At 38.8% G+C, this 21501-nt stretch overlaps 2 protein-coding genes across 3 annotated transcripts in view; one reads left to right on the top strand and one right to left on the bottom strand.

Annotated features, from left to right (window-relative positions):
* SUGCT (succinyl-CoA:glutarate-CoA transferase) overlaps nucleotides 1–18244 on the bottom strand; it is a 1282463-nt gene extending 1264219 nt beyond the window's left edge. For both annotated transcript variants that reach the window (XM_090286756.1, XM_090286757.1), the window contains exon 1: nucleotides 18115–18244. In XM_090286756.1, coding sequence (XP_090142882.1) covers nucleotides 18115–18205 — 91 coding nt within the window. In that variant the 5' untranslated portion in view covers nucleotides 18206–18244. The remainder of the gene's footprint in view (nucleotides 1–18114) is intronic.
* A 231-nt stretch (nucleotides 18245–18475) lies between these two features.
* Nucleotides 18476–20852, top strand: MPLKIP (M-phase specific PLK1 interacting protein). The gene is made up of 2 exons (XM_090286755.1): nucleotides 18476–19045; nucleotides 20072–20852. The coding sequence occupies exons 1-2, from the start codon at nucleotides 18707–18709 to the stop codon at nucleotides 20270–20272; spliced, it is 540 nt and encodes a 179-aa protein (XP_090142881.1). The 5' UTR covers nucleotides 18476–18706; the 3' UTR covers nucleotides 20273–20852.
* The last annotated feature ends 649 nt before the right edge of the window (nucleotides 20853–21501 follow it).

Below are 21501 nucleotides of genomic sequence, written 5' to 3'. Positions count from 1 at the left end.
AAGAGGAATCCCCAGAAAGAGAAATAGAGGGAAGAGACATAGCCCAAATATCAGACATGGAATTCAAAATAACGGTGGTGAAGAAGCTCAATATACTTGACAACCTCAAAAACAACTATGACAACCTCCAGGGAAGTTACGAACAGCTCCAAGAAAATTACAGGGAACTTACAGAGAAATACACCAGCATAAAAAAGGACACAGAAACTATTAACAAGAATCAGGAAGAAATGAAGAATACAATCTGTGAACTGAAGAACACAGTAGAATCAATCAAAAGCAGGCTAAACGAAGCAGAGGATAGGATCAGTGAGTTAGAGGACAATGTAGAAAACAATTCCCAGACAATACAACAAAATGAAAAAAGATTGAAAAAGTACGAAGAAGATGTAAGGAAATTACAGGATAGCATGAGGAAAAACAACATCCAAATCATTGGAATAAAAGAGGGAGAAGAAGAACGAGGAATAGAAAAGCTGATAGGAGAAATAATGACAGAAAATTTTCCAAACCTGATGAGAGAAAAAGTTACGCAAGTTCAGGAAGCACAGAAAGTTCCAATGAAGAGGAAGCCCAAAAAACTCACTCCAAGGCACATCATAATTAAAATGGCAACATTCAAAGACAAAGAGAGAATCCTGAAGGCAGCAAGAGAAAAACAGCAAATAATATACAAGGGAGCTCATATAAGGCTATCGACCGATTTCTCAACAGAAACACTACAAGCCAGAAGGGAATGGCAAAAAATATTCCAAGTGAGGAAAAACAAAGGCCTACAATCAAGAATACTCAACCAAGCAAGGCTCTCATTCAAAATGGAAGGTGAAATAAAGAGTTTCACAGACAAAGGAAGACTAAAACCAGCATTGAAAGAGATGCTGAAGGGAATGTTCTAAGAAAAAGAAGAAGAGGAGAGAAACACAGTTACAAAGGGAAATGAATAAATACATGTCAATAATAACCTTACGGGTAAATGGATTAAATGCTTCAATTAAAAGACATAGGGTAATGGAATGGATAAGAAAACAGGACCGACATATTTGCTGTCTACAAGAAACGCACCTCAAAACAAAAGATTTACACAGACTGAAAGTAAAGGGATACAAAAAAGTATTCCAAGCAAACAGACATGAAAAAAAGCTGGGGTAGCAGTCCTCATATCAGACAAAACGGATTTCAAAGCAAGGGCAATAAAAAGAGAAAAAGAAGGACATTTCATAATACTTAAGGGAACACTCCATCAAGAAGATATAACACTGATAGACATATATGCACCCAACATAGGAGCACCCAAACACATAAAGAAAATACTAGAAGACCAAAAGAAGGATATTAACAGCAACACACTCATAGTAGGGGATTTTAACACTTCATTATCAACAACAGACAGATCTTCAAAGCAAAGAAACAACAAGGATATACAGGCATTGAACAACACACTAAACCACATGGATTTAACTGATATATATATAGAACTTTTCACCCCAAAGAAGCAAAATATACATTGTCTTCAAATGCACATGGGACATTTTCAAAGATAGACCACATGATAGGACACAAAACAAGCCTCAACAAATTCAAGAAAATTGAAATCATATCAAGCATCTTTTCAGACAACAATGCCTTGAAACTAAAAATCAACCTCAGAGAAAATAAAGACATCCAAACTCATGGAGAATGAATAACATGCTATTAAATAATGAATGGGTTAACAATGACATCAAAGAAGAAATCAAGAAATTTCTGGAAAATAATGATAATGAACACACAACAGCCCAAAACCTATGGGACACAGCAAAAGCAGTCCTAAGAGGGAAGTTCATAGCAATACAGGCATATCTGAAAAAGGATAGAAGAATCTCAAATAAAAATCTAACCCTACAGCTACAAGAACTAGAACAACAACAACAAACAAAGCCTAGGGCAAGAAGAAGGAAGGAAATCATCAAGATCAGAGCAAAATTAAATGACATAGGGACCAAACAAACAATTCAAAAGATTAACGGAATGAGGAACTGGTTCTTTGAAAAAATAAACGAAATTGACAAGCCTTTAGCCAGGCTCATCAAGAAAAAAAAAAGAGCGGGCCCAAATAAACAAAATCAGAAATGAAGAATGAGAAATCACTACTAATACCACAGAAATACAAAGGATTATAAGAAATTACTACAAACAACTGTATGGCAAGAAATTTGACAACCTAGAAGAAATGGACAAATTTCTAGAAACATATAACCTTCCAAAACTGACCCAAGAAGAAGTAGAAAGTCTCAACAGACCAATAACAAAGAAGGAAATTGAAACAGTAATCAAAAAACTCCCAGCACACAAAAGCCCCAGACCGGATGGCTTCAGAGGCGAATTTTACAAAACATTTAGGAAACAACTAACTCCTACCCTCCTCAAACCATTCCAAAAAATCCAAGAAAAGGGAAAAATCCCAAACTCTTTCTATGAAGCCAGTATTACCCTAACCCCCAAACCAGGTCAAGACACAACAAAGAAATAAAACTACAGGCCAATATCACTGCTGAACATAGATGCTAAAATCCTCAATACATCAAAAAGATCATACACCACGATCAAGTGGGATTCATCCCAGGGATGCAAGGATGGTTTAATATTCGCAAATCAATAAATATAATACACCACCTAAACAAAATGAAAGACAAAAATTACATCATCATATCAATAGATGCAGAAAAGCATTTAATAAAGTACAACACCCATTTATGATGAAAATACTCAGTAAAATGGGAATAGAGGGAGCATACCTTAACATAATTAATGCTACATATATGAGAAATCTGAAGCCAACATCATACTCAATGGACAAAAACTGAAAGCATTCCCCCTGAAATCAGAAACAAGACAAGGCTGCCCACTCTCTCCACTCCTATTCAATGACATATTTCACAGACCTAGAACAAATAATCCAAAAATTCATAAGGAACCAAAAAAGACCCCGAATAGCAAAAGCAATCTTGAAACAGAAGAACACAGCAGGAGGAATCACAATACCAGACATCAAACAATACTACAAAGCCACAGTGATCAAAACAGTTTGGTACTGGCATAAGAACAGACATATAGATCAATGGAACAGAACAGAGAGCCCAGAAATAAATCCAGGAATCTACAGTCAACTAATATTTGATAAAGGAGGAAGGAACATAAAATGGAGGAAGAAGAGCCTCTTCAACAAATGGTGCTGGGAGAACTGAACAGGGACGTGCAAAAAAAAATGGAACTAGACCACCAACTTACGCTGCACACGAGAATAAACTCAAGATAGATCAAAGACTTAAATGTAAGCTGTGACACCATAAAAGTCCTAGAGGAAAACATAGTCAAAAAAATTTCAGATATCCCACGTAACAATATTTTCACAGATACACCTCCTAAGGCAAGAGAAATAAAGGAAAAAGTAAACAAACAGGACTATATCAAACTAAAGAGTTTCTGCTCAGCAAAAGAAAACATCAGCAAGATGAAAAGGAAACCAACCATATCGGAAAACATATTTGCCAATGATATCTCAGACAGGGGACTGATCTCCAAAATATATAAAGAGCTTATATGACTCAACATCAAGAAAACAGACAACCCAATTAAAAAATGGGCAAAGGACCTGAACAGGCACTTCTCCATTGAGGACATACAGAAGGTCCATAGACACATGAAAAAATGCTCAACATCACTAGTCATCAGAGAGATGCAAATAAAAACCACAATGAGATACCACTTTACACCAGTCAGAATGGCCATCATCAACAAATCAACAAACAACAAGTGCTGGCAAGGATGTGAAGAAACTGGAACCCTACTGCACTGTTGGTGGGAATGCAGACTAGTGCAGCCACTATGGAAAACAGTATGGAATTACCTCAAAAAACCAAAAATGGAACTGTCTTTTCAACCAGCGATTCCACTGCTAGGATTATACCCGAAAAATCCTAAAACCCTAATTCAAAAGAACTTCTGTAACCCTATGTTCATAGCAGCACTGTTTACAATAGCTAAGTGCTGGAAACAGCCTAAGTGCCCATCTGTAGATGAGTGGATCAAAAAACTGTGGTACATTTACACAATGGAATACTATGCAGCAGAGAGAAAGAAGGAACTCCTGCCATTTGCGACAACATGGATGGAACTAGATAGAATTATGCTTAGTGAAATAAGCCAGGCAAAGAAAGAAAAATACCATATGATATCACCTAATACAGGAGACTAATGAATAATACAAACAAATGAGCAAAATTGAACCAGAGGTATGTAAACAAGGAGTACACTAACAGTGACAAGGGGGTAGGGGGGAGGGAGAGAAGGGGGTAAGAAGAGGAAGGGTCTAATCAAAGAACAGGTATAAATGACCCATGGACATGGACAACTGGGTTGGGACTGACTGTGGGAGAAGGGGTGAGCAGGGTTCAGGGAAGCAACAGAGAAAAAAGTGGGACAACTGCAATAGAAAAACAAACAGAAATTTTTAGAGAAAGAAAAAAATGAAAGCAAAATAAATTAATAAATGAGTCAGCATATCACCCCCCCTCAAAAAAAACAACAACAACAACAAAAAAAACTCACATGTAAGAAAGTGAACAAAAGAAAATGTAAAGTATGGAAATGAAATTTTAGTGAATATTAGGACAAGAATTTTCCTTCACACTGTTTATTTTTTTCCCTACCTGATTCCTCCATAACTTGGCATTCTGAAGAAGTAAGTAATGACATAAGGTCTTTGCATAAAACTAATAAGATCAGTTGTTAATAGAGGTCTGAGAGGGGGGAAACCTAAAATATTCCCCTCAGCCCAAATTAAGTATAGTGGGCAAAAGGGTTTTGGACAGGTGTGATGTGCCTTGCACACCTTCCTCCAAAGAAGCCTTTTTTCCCCCTAATGTGGGACATTGAAAAATTAATCCCTGCCTTTTATCATCTAGTGGTTATGGATTGAATAATGACTTTTAACCCTGTTGCCAAATCTGTTGCCCCCAGAACACAACAAGGATGCCAGCCTGTTAAACCAAGCATGCTGTTGTCCGGGGACAGCCAACTGACCTGGAGTCTGCAAGATCCTTCCTCATGTGGGAAGGCCACCCTCCCCTCCACACCCCCACTCTTATTAGGAATTTCTAGACCCAAGGGTAGGTAGGACGATGAATATGTCCAGCTTGAAGCAGCTAGAGGAGCACAAGACCTTCGCCCATTGTCCTTTATAAGATTATAAATGGTCTTAAGTCTGAGAGGGGGGAATTGTTATTGTTATAAAAAGTAAATATATTAATTTCTTTAAAGAATAATATAGGAAAGGGTGAAGCCAATGAACTTATATGCATAACCCATGGACATGAACTAAGGGGGGTGGGATGGCTGGGGAAAGGAGGGTACTCGGCAGAGGGGAGCAAAGGGGGAAAAATTGGAACTATTGTAACAACATAATCACTAAAATATACTTTAAAAAAATGTGGAGAGCCTTAGAAGCCTCTGGGATAGCTTTAAACGTGTCAACATTTGAATCATAGGGGTGCCAGGAGAAAAGGAAGAGCAAATTGAAAACTTATTTGAAAAAATAATGTAAGAAAACTTCCCTAATTTGGTGAAGGAAATAGAGAAATCCAGGATGCACAGAGAATCCCAAACAAGTTGAACCCAAAGAGGACCACACCAGGACCCATTATAATTAAAATGCTAAAGGTTAGAGATAAAGAGAGAATCTTAAAAGCAGCAAGAGAAAAAAAGAGAGTTACCTACAAAGGGGTACCTATAACACTATCGGCAGATTAATCAAAGGAAGCTTTGTAGGCAAAAAGGGACTGGCAGTACTACTCGAAGTGATGAAAGGCAAGGACCTACAACCAAGACTACTCTACCCAGCAAAGCTATGATTTAGAACAGAAGGACAGATAAAATCTTCCCAGACAAGGTAAAGCTAAAGGAGTTCATCATCACCAAGCCCTTATAGGAAATGTTAAAGGAACTTATTTAAGAAAAGGGAGGTCAAAACTAAGAACATTAAAATGACAACAAAATCACAACTATCAACAGAATCTAAAAAATAAAAACAAAAACAAACTAAGCAGACAACCAGAGTGGGAACAGAATCAGGAGGAGCATGTGGAGAGTTATCAGCTGGAAGGGGGAGGGGGAAGAAGGAGGGAAATGGTTCAGGAATTAAGAAGCATGGTAGGAGGGTGCAGAATAGACAGGGGGAAGTTAAGAATAGTACAGGAAAGAGTAAAGTCAAAGAACTTAGATGCATGACCCATGGACATGAACTAAGGGGGAAGTGGGACTTCTGGAGGGAGGGGGCTGCTGGGCAGAGGGAAGCAAAAGGAAAAGAAATTGGGACACCTGTAACAGCATAATCAATAAAACATAACAAAGAAAAAAGGAGCAGCAGCTAAGAAAATTCCTTGGCAAGTGGAATAGGGAAACTGAGACAGGTAGCTGAATAAACTGGCCAACCAATTTACAGCCAAATACAGGTCACTTTTCTAGAGATAACATCTAAGACTCAGTTGAGTTTCATCTCCAGACCAGAAAAAGCCACACAACCAGTTGGGTGACATCAGGACCAAATACAATGACTAACACCCACCCCAATGCCTTGACACTGACCAATCCATAGAGACTACAACCCTGAAAGGGCACACCTGGAGAACTGATTAATATTCTTCTGAAACCCTCCCCTGAGATCTCCCCTAAGATTCATGCCTGCAAAAAAGAGACAGTGCCATTCCCTTTCCCTTCTTCTTCCCCCCTCCTTTCCCCACAGGCAAACTCCTCCTAAACTCTAAGGCAATGGCCAGCTGGCAGCTTGTCCCAGGCTAATCTCCTGAACCTGTCCCCAAAGCTCCCATTTCTCTGACTTCCCAGTGAGCTAAGACAGCCCAGCCTAGGCTCTTCTGTTGCTTCTTCTATGCTAAGCCCTTCCTTGTCTTACTGTCCCCAGCTTTAATAAATAAATCCTCATAATCACCTGGACTCATGTTGTGAAACCTTTCCTACTCTAAGTCAAGAACCCACACACTACCAGCTGGCCCTGAGTGGGTCTGCTGTCCAGTAACAAAAGCATGCTCTCTTCACCTGCTGAGGCTTCATCCAGAATAGTTAGCAGGATGCTTTCTTTCTAGCACACATTAGGAGTCTTGAAATAAGCTCTATTCCTAATCGTATAGCTTGGTAGGTAATTTTAGGAGTTTAAGGTACTTGGAAAATTAGTATCAACTGAAAGACATTCCAGAGAAATCAAAATTTTTGAGTTGTTAAACGGCAGTGTGGAAGTGATGCATATATTATAAGGCAATTAAACCATTTAGAGACAGCCAGAAAACAAGTGAATAATTTATAATAATATATAATTTACCTTCTGTTGGCACCCAACTTCTTAAGAACTATCCCTCTCCTGAAAGAACTTAGTTACTGCTGTGGAATTTGCAAACAAACAGGTTTTGGACCTTTTAGATACTACTATTTTAATGAAAACTTGAGAAATTTACAGGAAGAATGGTGCAAAAAGAACAGAAAAAGGCTTTTGAGTCATGGGTAAAGCATGCCACAACCAAAGTACAAGTCAGTGCTAATGCCAAATGTCTGTTCTTCTACAATTTCCAACTTCTTTTGCTATTAGGTTAGACCAAATGCCTGGATTCTGGCCAATAAAACATAAGCAAAAGTAATATAAGCCAATTACAGGCCTAACTCTTAAAAATTTCCCATGAAATCCTCCAAGCCTCTATTCTACAGCTAGTGACTTTAGAGAATACAAGTTTCAAACTGAGAAGCTATATGTGCAAGAACAATGTTTTTATTGTTTGTATAAAACCACTGAGACTGTGGGCTTATTTGCACCATATCACAACCTAGCCTATAGTGACAAATAAAGATGCCAAGCCCTGGAGGAAGAGAAATAGTAGGTATCCTGTAAGCAATTTCACAGCCTTAATGCCAACAACGTGGGTGCATTGCTTTACTGTCCCTTTAGCAGTACAGTAGTCCCTCTCTATATCACGGTTCACTTATCGTGCGCCCTCACTGTATTGTGGGATTTTTAAAAATATTATATTTAATTATTTATCATGAATTTTTTGCTATATTGTGGGATTTGCGATACTGTATACGTATGTTGTTAAAGTTACGTAGGTTTAAGAGTGTAGAATATGTTTAAGAACATAAGTAGTGTTTCTAAAAGTGTGGAAAAGGTTAATAAGGGATTGGGAACGGTTAATAAGGGGCTGGGAATGGTTTATAAGTGTGTGGGAAGGATTTATAAAGCCTTAAAATATATATAAATACTAAAATAAATGTAAGGTTCCTACTTCACGGATTTTCACCTATCGTGGAGGGGTCTAGAACGTAATACACGCAATAAGTGAGAAAATACTGTAGTCCTCAGATATGTGAAGACTTTCCTAAGACATACTGAATCATTTTAAAGAAATTGATTTTCAGGTATTCAACTTCTACATATGTTCTTCCTAAAATCAATCAGGCTATAAATAAACTTTCTTTCACAATAAGCTTTCTCCCACTAGGCAAAAGGAAAGCATATTCCTCACACATCCCAGATCTAACTCTCACCTTAGTTCATGTAAAATTTACTTAAGTGATAAAAACTTTTAAATATCAACTTAATATATGCAAGGGACTGTTTCTCAAATCTCATATAGGATATAGACTCTTCAGCATAAGACCTGGGTTTTGGGAATTCTAGTATAATTTTAGCAAGTCCCAATAAATCCGCTGCTTGCCCAGTAACTGCTGACACCAGTGACTGCCTATGTCCTTCAATGATACCTTAGTCTCCTGGCAAGAATTTAGTAACTTTTCTGTTTTAGTAAACTTCTCTGTTCTCAGAGCCAACACACCCAGAGCCATCTGCAGAAAGTCCCTTCAACTCTGTAGGGACATCCTCTTTAAAAACCCCTTTCTTACTTTTGTTCGGGGCTGATGCCATTTTTGGTCTCAGCCTACCAGTTGCAGCTGGCCAAATAAATCTTTTAAACTCACAGCCTGTTCTCCTGTCATTTCTCCTCTCACTCTCACTGGACCTAATATAGATCACTAGTACAGATTATGTGGAAGGATGAAAAACAGTACCAGTTTATAAATTTTATAAATTTATAGTTTTATAGAATTCATAACCAAAAGTCAGCAAGACAAAGGAATAAACTCCTTCAGCATTCAGGCGTCTCTAATGGACCATTCTGAAGCAACTACTCAGAGGATCAGAGTGGCTGAACCAGGAACGGATGAAATAAACAACAGTGAAAATTTCTGAATATGAGGGCTCACAAACCCAAGACGCCCCTTGAACTTCTCAATGATGGTGATATGGTTCTCCCTTGGGAGAAGACTAACCAAAGGCAAGACCTTTGCACAAATTAGAAAAATACACCCCTTCCAGGGGAAAACTGAAAAAAGCACCCACTCTAGGTTGATAAAAACTGTCACAGGTATGGGTGGTGGAATTAAAATTACCATAGATAGAAGAAAATGTAGGGGTGGGGGGGTTTGCAGTATTAGACTGTGAATACGATGAGCATCTTTTGACACACACACACACAAAACATATTGAGCCCAATTTTACAGAACACTATAGATATTTAACTAGGAGAAATAGAAGGGAAGAGAAAGGGTAGCCTAGAAGTATATGAGGTAGATATGTATGATTCATAATATGACTTGTTTTTTATATATTCCAGTGAGCAATTATGGGGAGCAGAAGAGAGGTCTAGAGAGAACTTAGGATGCTTTCTGTGTGAAAGACTATTGAACCTTCCCAGAAATTTCTCTTTGAGAAAAATTAATTCTTTAAGGCACTTAAGAGTTTTGGGAAATGGTGAAGGGAAAAATGAGGAGCATGTTTCCAAGGATAAAAGCAGACCTCAAGATAGTCTAGCCATGGTCATGTTGCAAACTCTTTAAAGCTTTTAACACAGATTATCGAATTGTCCACCGAAAGGCAGTATTAATATATACTGGCATCAGAGTGTATTAAAATGGTGTTCTCCACCATCTTCTATAACCCTGAATGTCATCTCTTAATTAAGTTTTGTGGGGTTTGTTGCAAATTTGACAGTTACGAGTGTGCATGTCACTGTCATTTTACTTTGCACTTATTTAATGACCTATAGAATTAAACACTGTTTTTCATATCTGCTGTTTTTCATATCCTCTTCTAAATTACCTATTCTTATTGTTGGCCTATATTTCTACAGGCATATTTGTTATTGATTTGTACAGATTCTTTATGTAGCATAAATATTAACCTTTTATTAGTCATATTTAGTAAAAGTACTTTTCCCCTATCTGCTATATACTTTTGGAATTGTTTTGGAATTTCACTTCTAAAAACAACTTGTTTTACTTTCTGTCTTCGGTATTGTTTCAGAGTTCCTCAAGACTACCCACACTTTCAGTGGTTTTGCTAAAAGGATTCACAGGGCTCAGCATATAGTTGTATTCATGACTAAGGTTTATTAGAGCAAAATGGTAAGTGATAGGATCAGCAAGGGAAAAAGGAAGGCAGAGTCTGGAAAAATCCATGGCTAGGCTTCTTATGCCCTTCCCCTCCCATGAAACAATACCAAAAGAATAAAGTAAAACAAAAAATGCATTAATATTTCTCTTGCTTTTTTTCTAAACATTTCAGACTTTCTACAAAAGTATGCATTCTTTTTATAACTGGAAAAACACAAAAATACAAACTCTACTGATAATAAAATTTCATTTATTCATTTAAAAACAAAAAATTGTGTGTGAAATACAATATTCATATTCTTACATTTTTCTTCATGTAGAAGTATTCTGTCAGCAATTTTATTATTTTCAATGAAAACTTTTACAAGTGTGAGTTCATGTATTAATATCTGTTTTTTTTATCTGGGTGAAGAATATCAGTCTACAAAGAAGTAAATATGCATAAAACATTTCACCTGTGCTTAACTACCATAAACAATGTATACATGTTTAGAACTAAAAAGATCATCAGTTTGGCTCTCAGAGACTCCTGAAAACAAGCTGTCTGTAAAACTTGCTTTATCAATGAGAACATCACTTACATGATAGTTAAGTGTTCTGATGTGCTCAGTGCAGGCCTAACCCTATCAATGAGTGAGCTAATCACCTCCTAGAGACTACCTAACAATAGTACCTCTACAAGGAAAACTGAGATAATCTGAAAATATTTCTATACATAGGAATTATTAATACATTCTCTTGTCCTAAGAAATGTTTTATATCAAAAATACATTAATATTTACATCTATTCATAATAAAGGTAGACACAAGCTTTCTTTTTTTTATAAATAATTTTATTTATTTGTTTACTTATTTATTTTATTTTTAGAGAGAAGGGAAAGGAGAAAGAGAGGGAGAGAAACATCACTGTGTGGTTGCCTCTCATTCATGCCCCCAACTGGGGACCTGACATGCAAACAATTCAATGTGCCCTGACTAGGAATCGAACCAGCAATACTTGGCTCGCAGGCCTACACTCAATCCACTGAGTCACAGCAGCCAGGGCGTACACAAGCTTTCTAGAGCAGGGATAAGTTATTAATACTTACATCAAGAAATCCACCATTTTCCCAAACAGCTAATGAGAGCCAGTTGTTAAGCCTTCACATAAAGGGGCTAAACCACAAGGAAAGGTACCCAAAATTATGAATGTGGGAGTATGTATAAAATAGCTAAATGTATACCCCCAGGGTAAGCAAATTCTCCTTGGGAAGAAAAGAGAAAGATCCCTGGGTTCCTACCCTTTGGAAGGTAAATAAATGTCTCCAGGGGTAAGATAAACCTCATTGGTTTTACAACCTTGATCTGGGGAAAAGTCTCCAAGGCTCTTGAGTCTCATACTCCTTTGAAATATAAACATAAGCTTCCTGGGAGTTCCCTAGCAATCTATTCAGTCATCTTTTAACTTCCAAGGCAAGCTCTTTAAATCAGATTCAGTTTTTTAGTTTATAAGCCCTGACCATACAGAAACATAAAAATATTTACACATTAATAAAACTAACCGAAGTATTTATATTTGCAGTACTCGTTATTATCTGACATCTCCTAAAACATTGCCTTTCAAACCCTTTCTGAAGAACCCTGGGAACTCCACAGAGGTGCCCCAAAACCCTCTTTTCAGAGGGGCCATAAAGTGAAGGTACAGGGTAAACAGGTTTCTGGAACCCCAATTTCTGCTTCAAATACAGCCCATCTGCACTCATATTTTAAGCTTCCAACATGGTTTTTTTGAAGTCTGTACAAAAAAAAAAAAAAAAAAATTTAACCACTGCAAGAAAGAAACACTAAAAATCATAGGTAAACTAAATAAAGATCCTCAGTTTTACAGAAACAAAGTTTCATTTACACTTACACTTAAATTTTCTTGGCTTGGTACTCTTAACCTGCATTAATGTCATTAAAGAAAAGAAACAACAGGCCAAAAGGGGATTCTTTTGCTAAGTCACATCACCTTAACTGCAGTTTCAGCATTTCCCAGGGGTGGAATTTTAAACCGGATCAGTCTGGAATTTTAAACTGGATCAGTACTAGTGGTGTAATAAGCATAACAAAACTCCTGACATTCCCTTTCCGCAAAAGAGAATCTGGCCTAAAAATAATCCTTTCTTTTCTTTTGCTACTAACTCCCCTGCCAAACCCTCCTGCCTATTAAAAAAAAACTTCAGTTTTGTACAATCCTCTCAGAGCACCCTTCTAGTTGCTAGATGGGATGATGCCCAATTTGCGAATCACTTAATAAAGCCAAGTAGATCTTCATATTTACTAGGCCGAATTTTATTCTTTAACAATGTAAAATATACACCACCACAAAGTTAACCAATTATTTCCAGGGTGTCATACAACTCACAGGTACTTATAAAGTTCCTGATGTTCTCTGTTCATGTTCTCATATCTATCATCTCAATCCACCAGAAAGAAACAAAACTTTACCCTTCCCCTCATCTCTCTTTTCCTGAACTCACACATATACGTAAGTTCAATATGTTGGCATAAATATCCAAACCTGTATTTTTATGAGTTTATTTGAGCCAAACTGATGACAATGCCAGGAAGCAAAATCTTAACAGATTGAGAAAATGCTTCAAAAAGGGGCACTCTTTCCCTGGCTGGTATGGCTCAGTGGGTTGAGCACCAGCCTGTGAACCAGAAGGTTACAGGTTTGATTCCCTGTCAGGGCACATGCCTGGGTTGTGGGTCAGGTCCCCAGTTGGGGATATGCAAGAGCAGCCAGATTGATGATTGATGTTTCTCTCACACATCAATGTTTCTCTCCTTCTCTTTCTCCCTCACTTCTCTCTCTGAAAAGAAATAAATAAAATCTTAAAAAAAAAAAAAGTGGAAGTTTTGCAGGTTATTTTATACATTACAATCAAAGGAGAAGACTTAAGGACGGCTGCATGAAATTCATCAGTGGTAGATTAGGGGAGGCAGGAAGAAAGCAAAGTGACTGGATAAAGAGTAAAACAGAGAAACAAATACTTATTTTACACCTGTGGGTAGAGGACAGTTAACAATTAACATTTACAGCACATAGAGATGGTATCTGGGTCTGTGGTCTTGTGCTCTGGTGCCATGGATGTACCCTGAGGGATCTGGAAAATTGGAAATTGCTCTGACATTCCAAGGGTATATTATTTTAGATGCAAAAAGACAATAGACAGGTTAACTTAAGATAGAGATTGACCTTAGTCAAGGAAGCTACAGGCCTAGGATGTGACTATGGGCCATGACTCATTTTTAATTAGGAATTTTTATGTTCAGACCATCCTATGTGGTTACTTTTGGTCTCTGAGTTCATAGGGTCTGCCATGCAGGCCTCCCCTGAATTTATCAGATTTAGTATTGTAAGGGACAAAGAAGTCAGTGACTCTCAAACCAGTAGGAGATAATTAACAAATGAATCATGGGAAAGGGGCAAGGAAATGACATTCTGCAGGTCCTCACATATATCTCTGGAATCAAAAGAAGGAAGATTGTCATCAGCAAACACAGAGAAATGGGAAGATGTAGCTAAATAACTTTGCAAATAAGTTGGAATTAGACCTATAACTAGATTATCCTTAGTTAATCACACCCTTAGTTAACTAGTTAATCGAATTAGATTGTAAACCTGGATTAACCAGTAATGGAGAAATAGGGGAGAAGTAGAGGGGCGGAGGAGCTAATTGAGTTAGGAAGGCGGAGCTAATCTCATTAGTATAAAAGCAATTTACTTTGTCTACTTTGGGCTCCCATGCCCCTGGCTGGCTGTGCGCCTGACTCTGCAGACTTGTGACTAAACACCTCACTTTGCTGCTGAAGTCCGATGTCCCAGTGTACTATTGTGAGCATTTCTCAAAGTACGTGGCCCCTTTTTCATCCACAAATATAAATAAAGGATATGGCAAAAGTAGGTTTATCATTGTTCATGTGGAATACAATAGTAAAAAATAATACAAGAGTAAATTCTATGTTCTGTGTACTCACAACTGTAAACCCTATAGATATTTAGGGATCTCAGATCCTGAAATTCCCAGGCTAACACCTGGATATAGCTACATATAAAAAAATTCAATATTAAGGTTAAACATAATAATCTCTAAATCTAAAGTACTATGCTACCCAATACCTCTTTCAAAATTTTGCATGATCCATTTTTCAAAGGATAGACTATCAATTCCTATTTCTTTACTTAGGATAAAGAAAACAATTAACAACAACAAAAAAAAAAGGACAACAATTGCCTGGAATTTAACAAGCCAGAGTTCTGATCCCATCTCTACTTGCAATGTGAATTTAAGCAAGTCACTTAACTTTTCTAGGCTAATTCCTAATCTGTAAAAGGCAAATGGCATATTCTCAGAAGTGATCCAAGTATAATCTTCAGTTGAAGAATAGAGTGAAGAAATAAAATGAAGTCACTATAGCTAAGATGCTTAATTACTAAAATCAAGCAGGTTGAGGTAGGAGGAAACTATTCTTATTCAGTAACCCTCTGATTATTCCCTGAAGGATTAAGGAAAGAATGTTTACATATACAGACCACCTGATACACACTATCCAGATCACAGGTCATCTAGAGCAGCCATTTTCTATCTTTTTCATCTCATGGCACATATAAACTAATGACTAAAATTCTACGGTAGACCAAAAATTATATTTTTTGCCAATATGACAAAAAAAATAGGTATAATTTTGATTCATTCACAACAGACAACTGTTGTTACATTGACTGTTATCATTTCTTTAAATTTGACAATCTAAGGGAAAAGAGGACAGTACCCATGTCTAAATAGTCAGGTATTACATGTTTTAATTCTTGCAGCACCCCAGTGTGCCTCAGCATACCAGTTGAAAATCACTGTTGGAGAGGATTACCATCTGACCAATCCAGAAGCTAAGAAAGCAGGACTGATTCTTCCCAAGAATGCACTTTTTACTATAAGAACTGTGGATGAAAAAGAAGCCTCATACTAAATCTGACAAGCTCAGGGAAGGCCTGGAACAAACTCAGAGACTAAAAGTAACCACATAGGATGATCTGAACATGAAAATTCCTAACTAAAAGCAAGTCATGGCTGGTAAACACATCCTAGGTCTGTAGCTTCCTTGACAAAGGTCAGTCTTTACCTTAAGTGAGCCTGTGCTTTCTTTTTGCATCTAAGATAACATACGCCTGGAATGTCAGAGTAATTCCCTTTTTTCCAGACCCCTGAGGGCACAAGAGCACAAGACCACTGAACCCCTTATTGTTATCTTGTTGCCCAATACCACCTCTATGTATTGTAAATGTTAATTGTTAACTATTCTATACCCACTGGTGTAAAATAAGTGTTTCTCCAGTTCACTCTTTATCCAATCACTTTGTTTTCTCCTGCCTCCCTAAATCTACCACCAGAGAATTTCATTCAATGTCCCTTACATCTCCTTTTTTGATTCTGATGTATAAAATAAACTGCAAAACTGCCACTCTTTGGAGCATTTCCTCAATCTGTTGAGATTTTGCTTTCTGGCATTGTCATTAGTTTAGCGCAAATAAACTCATAAAAATTCTTAACAGGTTTGGATATTTCTTACATTGACAGGACTCTAAGCTTTCCTTTATTCTTCAGAACACTGGGTATTGCCTAGCTGTGCAACTTGCAAACCCTAACACCCTTGAATAAATCTTTATCATTTATTTCTAGTCAAAGCCAGATAATTACTGTGAGAAATAAAGCTCACAATGAAACATCAGGACACAGGACTTAAGCAGTAAATGAAGCAGTTATTTATTCACAGATCTGCAGCTCTGGGAGCAGCCAGATCAAGGGTGCACGCCAAAGCTCAGAGCAGGCCACTTTTATCCTAATGCGAGTAAACACGCCTTTCCTCCCCCTCCCCTTCCTCTCCATTTTCCCCTACTGGATACTCCGGAGTCACAATCTAACGCAATTGATTAAATCAACTAAGGGTAGTAATTAACTCAGGAATAAGTTTCCTTAACTAGCTGACCATGCATAATTCCCAAGTGATTAATATTCCATGATGGGTTCCCCTTGCACTCTGGGTTATCTCTGACCGTTTGTCTCCAGCCCCTCTATTTCTAAATTACAGTGTTCAAGATTACATTACTCTCTTGCTGCTAATCATTTCTTACCAGTTTAAGTGTCACTTTTATCTGTCCCTCACAATTATCAAGAATTTACTCTCCTTCAATCATCCTATTCACCTGCAAGGATGGTGAAAGGCACGCTGTCATGCTTAACCTACGTGTCAAAATTTTTCCATTGCATTTCTTTCCCTCCGCCTTTTCTAATACAAGTTCATATGTATAGAAGATAGTAAGACAGCACTATAGGGAAGAGTGTTCTAGAATTGTAAGACAAGTCAAAAGACAACTTACAGTATTTTACTGAATTCTGCAAAATTACTTGCCAGTTAAAAAAATTAATAATTAATTTGGTTCCTACCACTCTCATTTTTCTGCTCCCTCCCCACAGAAAACATAGATTGGCTGATGATATAAAAGGGACAACAGGTGAGAATCATTGATCAATATGATGTGACGCACCAAAGACAGAGTCCAGAAAGAATTTTGGAACAGAACATAAGTATTTAGTAAAGTGGATAATCTGGGGTCCTCAGATGAGATTATTTTGCTTTGACTGATTCTACAACTTGCTTCTAAAGGAGAAATTTGGTGAACCAAATTTTCTCAAAATAACCAACCAAAAAACAAAACAAAACAAACAAATAAACAAAAAAACGGTGGATTTCCATTCACTAAAGAGGATGGAAGCTGAGAAGACATCACACTCTGGCTAGGCCTCTCAGGGAATAGAGCGAGGAGTGGCAGCTACAAGAATATGTATAGGCTGAAAAGCACAGGCTACCTATGAGCTAAGATTGAATGATTTTAAGTTCTTTAAGATTCTGTTTATTACAAGCTGATTTCAAATCAAGACTCAGTGAGTCTAACCCCAATTTCGGAGGGAGGAAAGGAAGGACTACAAAACTATAGTAAATATCAATTTAGAATTCCAAACAAATTCTGGGACAACTGTCTGGTACAAAGGCGTATTTTACTATACATTAGATGTCATTCTTGAATTATCACATTTTTCTTTATAAAAGTCTGTGAAATAATCAAGATCTTGAGAGCTTTGGCGAAATTTTGCTCTTTGAAAATCAGCATCCCTGTTTTCTAGCCTAATCCAAAGAAGGGAATAAAGTTCAGCATTTGTTTGCACAGCCTCTCCAAGTTAAAGATGAAATCTGAACTCCCTTCTGAAATGCGGGTGTACATTTTTGAAGTTACTTAAACTTGGGGGACGAGAGGGTGGAGGTAACGGAGAGAGGCAAGACGTCCGCCCAGTAAGACCCCGTGGGGCGCGGACCTGCAGCAGCAGCGAGCCACCAGCCCTGGGCCCAGACGCCGGGCTGGGTTACTCTGGGAGAGCAGGACGAAGCCAGCGATCCAGAGTGCGTCGAGGCAGAAAGACCAAAGGGCAGGCTGCAGGGTCAGCAGGAACTTCAGAAAAGCTCGGGCGCTCGACTCAGGGCGCAGCCTGAGGTAGAAGGCTGGGTTTGGGATCCCCTTTGCCGCCCAGACCGAGTCTTGAAGGGTACCTGACTGCGGGCGGCCGGTCCACAGCTCCCTCCCGCCGCCCCGGCTGCAGATAAAGCTGGTTCTCCACAGAGCCGCAACCCTCGCCAGCATCACGAGCTTCTCTGACACCCTCTGCCCAACGTGAGAAGAATGCAGTGCACACTCGTCCTGCAGCCCCTAGGGGCGCCCACAGACACCTCAGACCTCGCCTCCCCAGCCCCGCCCCGCCCCGCCCCGCCCCGCCCCGCCCGGCAGCCAGCCTGCTGGTGCAGGGCGGGAGAGTTACCGTGTCGTGTCACTCTGTAGGCAGGCATCTGGTCAATTGGTCCCGACAAAAAACCCCAAGCCTGCAAAGATCGCAGCCAGGATGGGTGTTCAGCCTTTCCTTTGTCCTCTTCTTCCTCTCTCCTTCACTTAAATTATTTCATTCTTTACCCAATTCAATAACCCATTTATTCCCCTGCCCCTAGCGGAATGTTTGTAAAACCGGAACCAATTTGTTGTACGGCTCTGGCAGCCGGAGGTCTTTGGGTAAAGGACCACCAGCTCTGAAGCGTTCGTCGGGACAGTTCCGGGAACGGAGCAGTCAGGTCTTGGTTTTTATTTCCAGATATGCACCGACAGAGTTTTCGGCCCCCGACTCCTCCTTACCCCGGCACCGGTGCAGGAGGTTGGGGTAGTGGGAGCGGCTTCCGGGGTACCCCAGGTGGAGGAAGACCACGGCCGCCCTCCCCTCGGGACGGGTACGGGAGTCCTCATCACACGCCGTCGTACGGGCCCCGGTGTAGGCCTTACGGGAGCAGCCATTCTCCACGGCACGGCGGCAGCTTCCCCGGGGGCCGGTTCGGGGCTCCGTCCCCTGGCGGCTATCCTGGCTCCTACTCCAGGTCCCCCGCGGGGTCTCAACAGCAATTCGGCTACTCCCCTGGGCAGCAGCACACCCACCCCCAGGTAATAAAATAGCCAGCGATTACCGAGCTCTTAACTGTATGGCAGGCATGGTACTAATAATCCCTTTACGTGGTTATTTTTTTTTTTTAATCCTCTGAGATGAGACTCAATTGTTAGCCCCGCTTTGCAAATGAGTAAACTGAGGCTCAGAGAAGTTAAAACTTTTTAGATTACCTGAGAAAGTGGCAGAGCCTTACTTTCTAGAGCTCTCCTGCGTTTAGCCGCTAGGCTGCCACTCGTTCACGGATTCCCCTAATTCACTATCCTTTGTCAGAGCCCTTGCCAATTCGTCTCAGCAGATTTATTCTGAACCCAGGTAAACGAGGAGCGCGGAGGGCGGGCGGGAAGCGAATGAATTCCCTGGATCCCCAGCGTGGAGCTCATCTAGGTTAGAGAATTATAGGCTGCTGGCACTTTTTTTAAATCTTGTCTAACCACCCCCGCTCCCCGCATTTGTTTTCAAACTTCACTGGCTTCTGCTCCAAGTTTTCTCAAGGGAAAATCGGTAATAATGGAAGTTCCCTATTCCTGTCAGTGAGAGTGAATACAGAAGATGAGACAGTATTTCTGGTGTGTGTAAGATTTTGGTGGTTTACAACTTGCATATATTCGGTGCATCTCCAACTTTCCTGATGCTAAACGAGCCCCATTCATTCCTTTCAGTCTGGAGCTAATGATATGGCAAGGTTCTAGAAACTTTGAAGCTATAGGATTAAAAGTTATTTTTGAGGAAAAAATGAAATAAATTATTTCTTATTTCATCACCAATTGATAGTTCTGCAAAGTTTGAAAACCCAAAGTATTTGAGGTAACAGTGGGCATGGAGTTAATAAAAGCATATTAAATGGTTTAAATAGTTTTTAAAAACAAAAACACTGGATTAAAGAAAGCATGGACTTTGCATCTGAACATACTTGGCTTCAAGGCACAACTTTTACCTAGCAATGTGATCCCTACTAACTTAAAGTACCAGTGATCTCTTATTAAACACTTTTTTTTTTTTAACTGATGATTTTTTTTCTAAAGGGTTCTCCAAGGACATCTACACCTTTTGGATCAGGGCGTGGTAGAGAAAAAAGAATGTCTAATGAGTTGGAAAGTTATTTCAAGCCTTCAATGCTTGAAGATCCTTGGGCTGGCCTAGAACCAGTATCTGTAGTGGATATAAGCCAACAATACAGCAATGCTCAAAGATTCACAGGCAAAAAAGGAAGATACTTTTGTTAACATTTCTGAAATTCATCTGGAAACTTCATGTGTGAGATACACCTTGGACAAAACTTTCACTTGTGTACTTAAGTTGAACCCTGATATGGGTCTTCTTGGTATTTTTCATCATATCAAATACTGCTAGTAGAGAGGACCTATGGTAGGATAATATGCAATATTTAGCTCTCTGGAAGTGCCTACCACATTTTAGAAGATTTACAGTTCCCAAATATTTAACATTCTTCATTATAGAATGGACATTTGTCTTTTAATGTTTTGAAAGAAAACATGTTGTCTAGCTATATTGTGGTTTTGTCATATGCTAAAGGAGTAGAATTATTAAAATAATGCTTTGTAATTGGAATTCATCAGTAAATATTTTGCTTACTACTTTTGAAAATAAAATAGATAATCTTTGAGTTGTAGACATTTCTATATTTGTTCAAAGGGAAAGAGGGGTAAAGGAGATTTCTGTTGCTATTATCACCATTGTTTTATGTGCATATTTTGTGTAATGCTTTTGTAAAACTGCATTGAAATTTGATTGGAAGTCACAGAAACTCACTTAAGCTTAAATAAAAAAGTTTTTTATACCCTTTATACTCACTTAACTGGAAAGGACAAGGACATCCCTACTTCTTGCATAACTAGGTCAAAGTATTTTGTGTCTGAATTTCTCTACATTTTTCAGTATTGTGGAAACATTTTCTCTTGAGGCCAAGGAATATGGCTACCAGCAGTATCACTTCCATTGTGAAGAGGATGTTTCGCAACTCTTGTCAATCCCAGATAAGACAGATTGGCCATGCTTACTTAGATTATTTTTGTGTAATCCTGATCCAGTAACTGACCCAGGTAATAAGTCCTAATTAGTTTAAACAGTGGGCCCACCTCTACAATGAGACAGGGTGCTATGATCATCAGCCCCACTAGACCTACCTGGAGTACCTATAGTAAAGGAGAGAAAAATATGAAGGGATTTTTTCCCGCAACTCTTTTTCTTCTAAGAGAGAGAACGGAAGGGATAGAGAGAAACATTGATCAGTTACCTCTTGTACACACTCCAACCCACAAAGTAGACATATGCCCTGACTGAAATCAAACCCATAGCCTTTCAGTTTATGGGAGGATGTTCCAACCAACTGAGCCACACTAGCCAAGGTTTTCCCAACTATTGAAAGAAAATTAAGTTTTATAATATCCAGGCTTTTTTACTATTTTGAGGTCATAATACATGAAAATAAAGT

Source organism: Furipterus horrens, unplaced genomic scaffold (genome assembly GCF_987537825.1).
Source record: "Furipterus horrens unplaced genomic scaffold, mFurHor1.1.pri manual_scaffold_9, whole genome shotgun sequence".
Taxonomy (NCBI): Eukaryota; Metazoa; Chordata; class Mammalia; order Chiroptera; family Furipteridae; genus Furipterus; species Furipterus horrens.
Note: the sequence above shows the minus strand (reverse complement) of the source record. Positions and strands in the feature narration are given on the sequence as shown.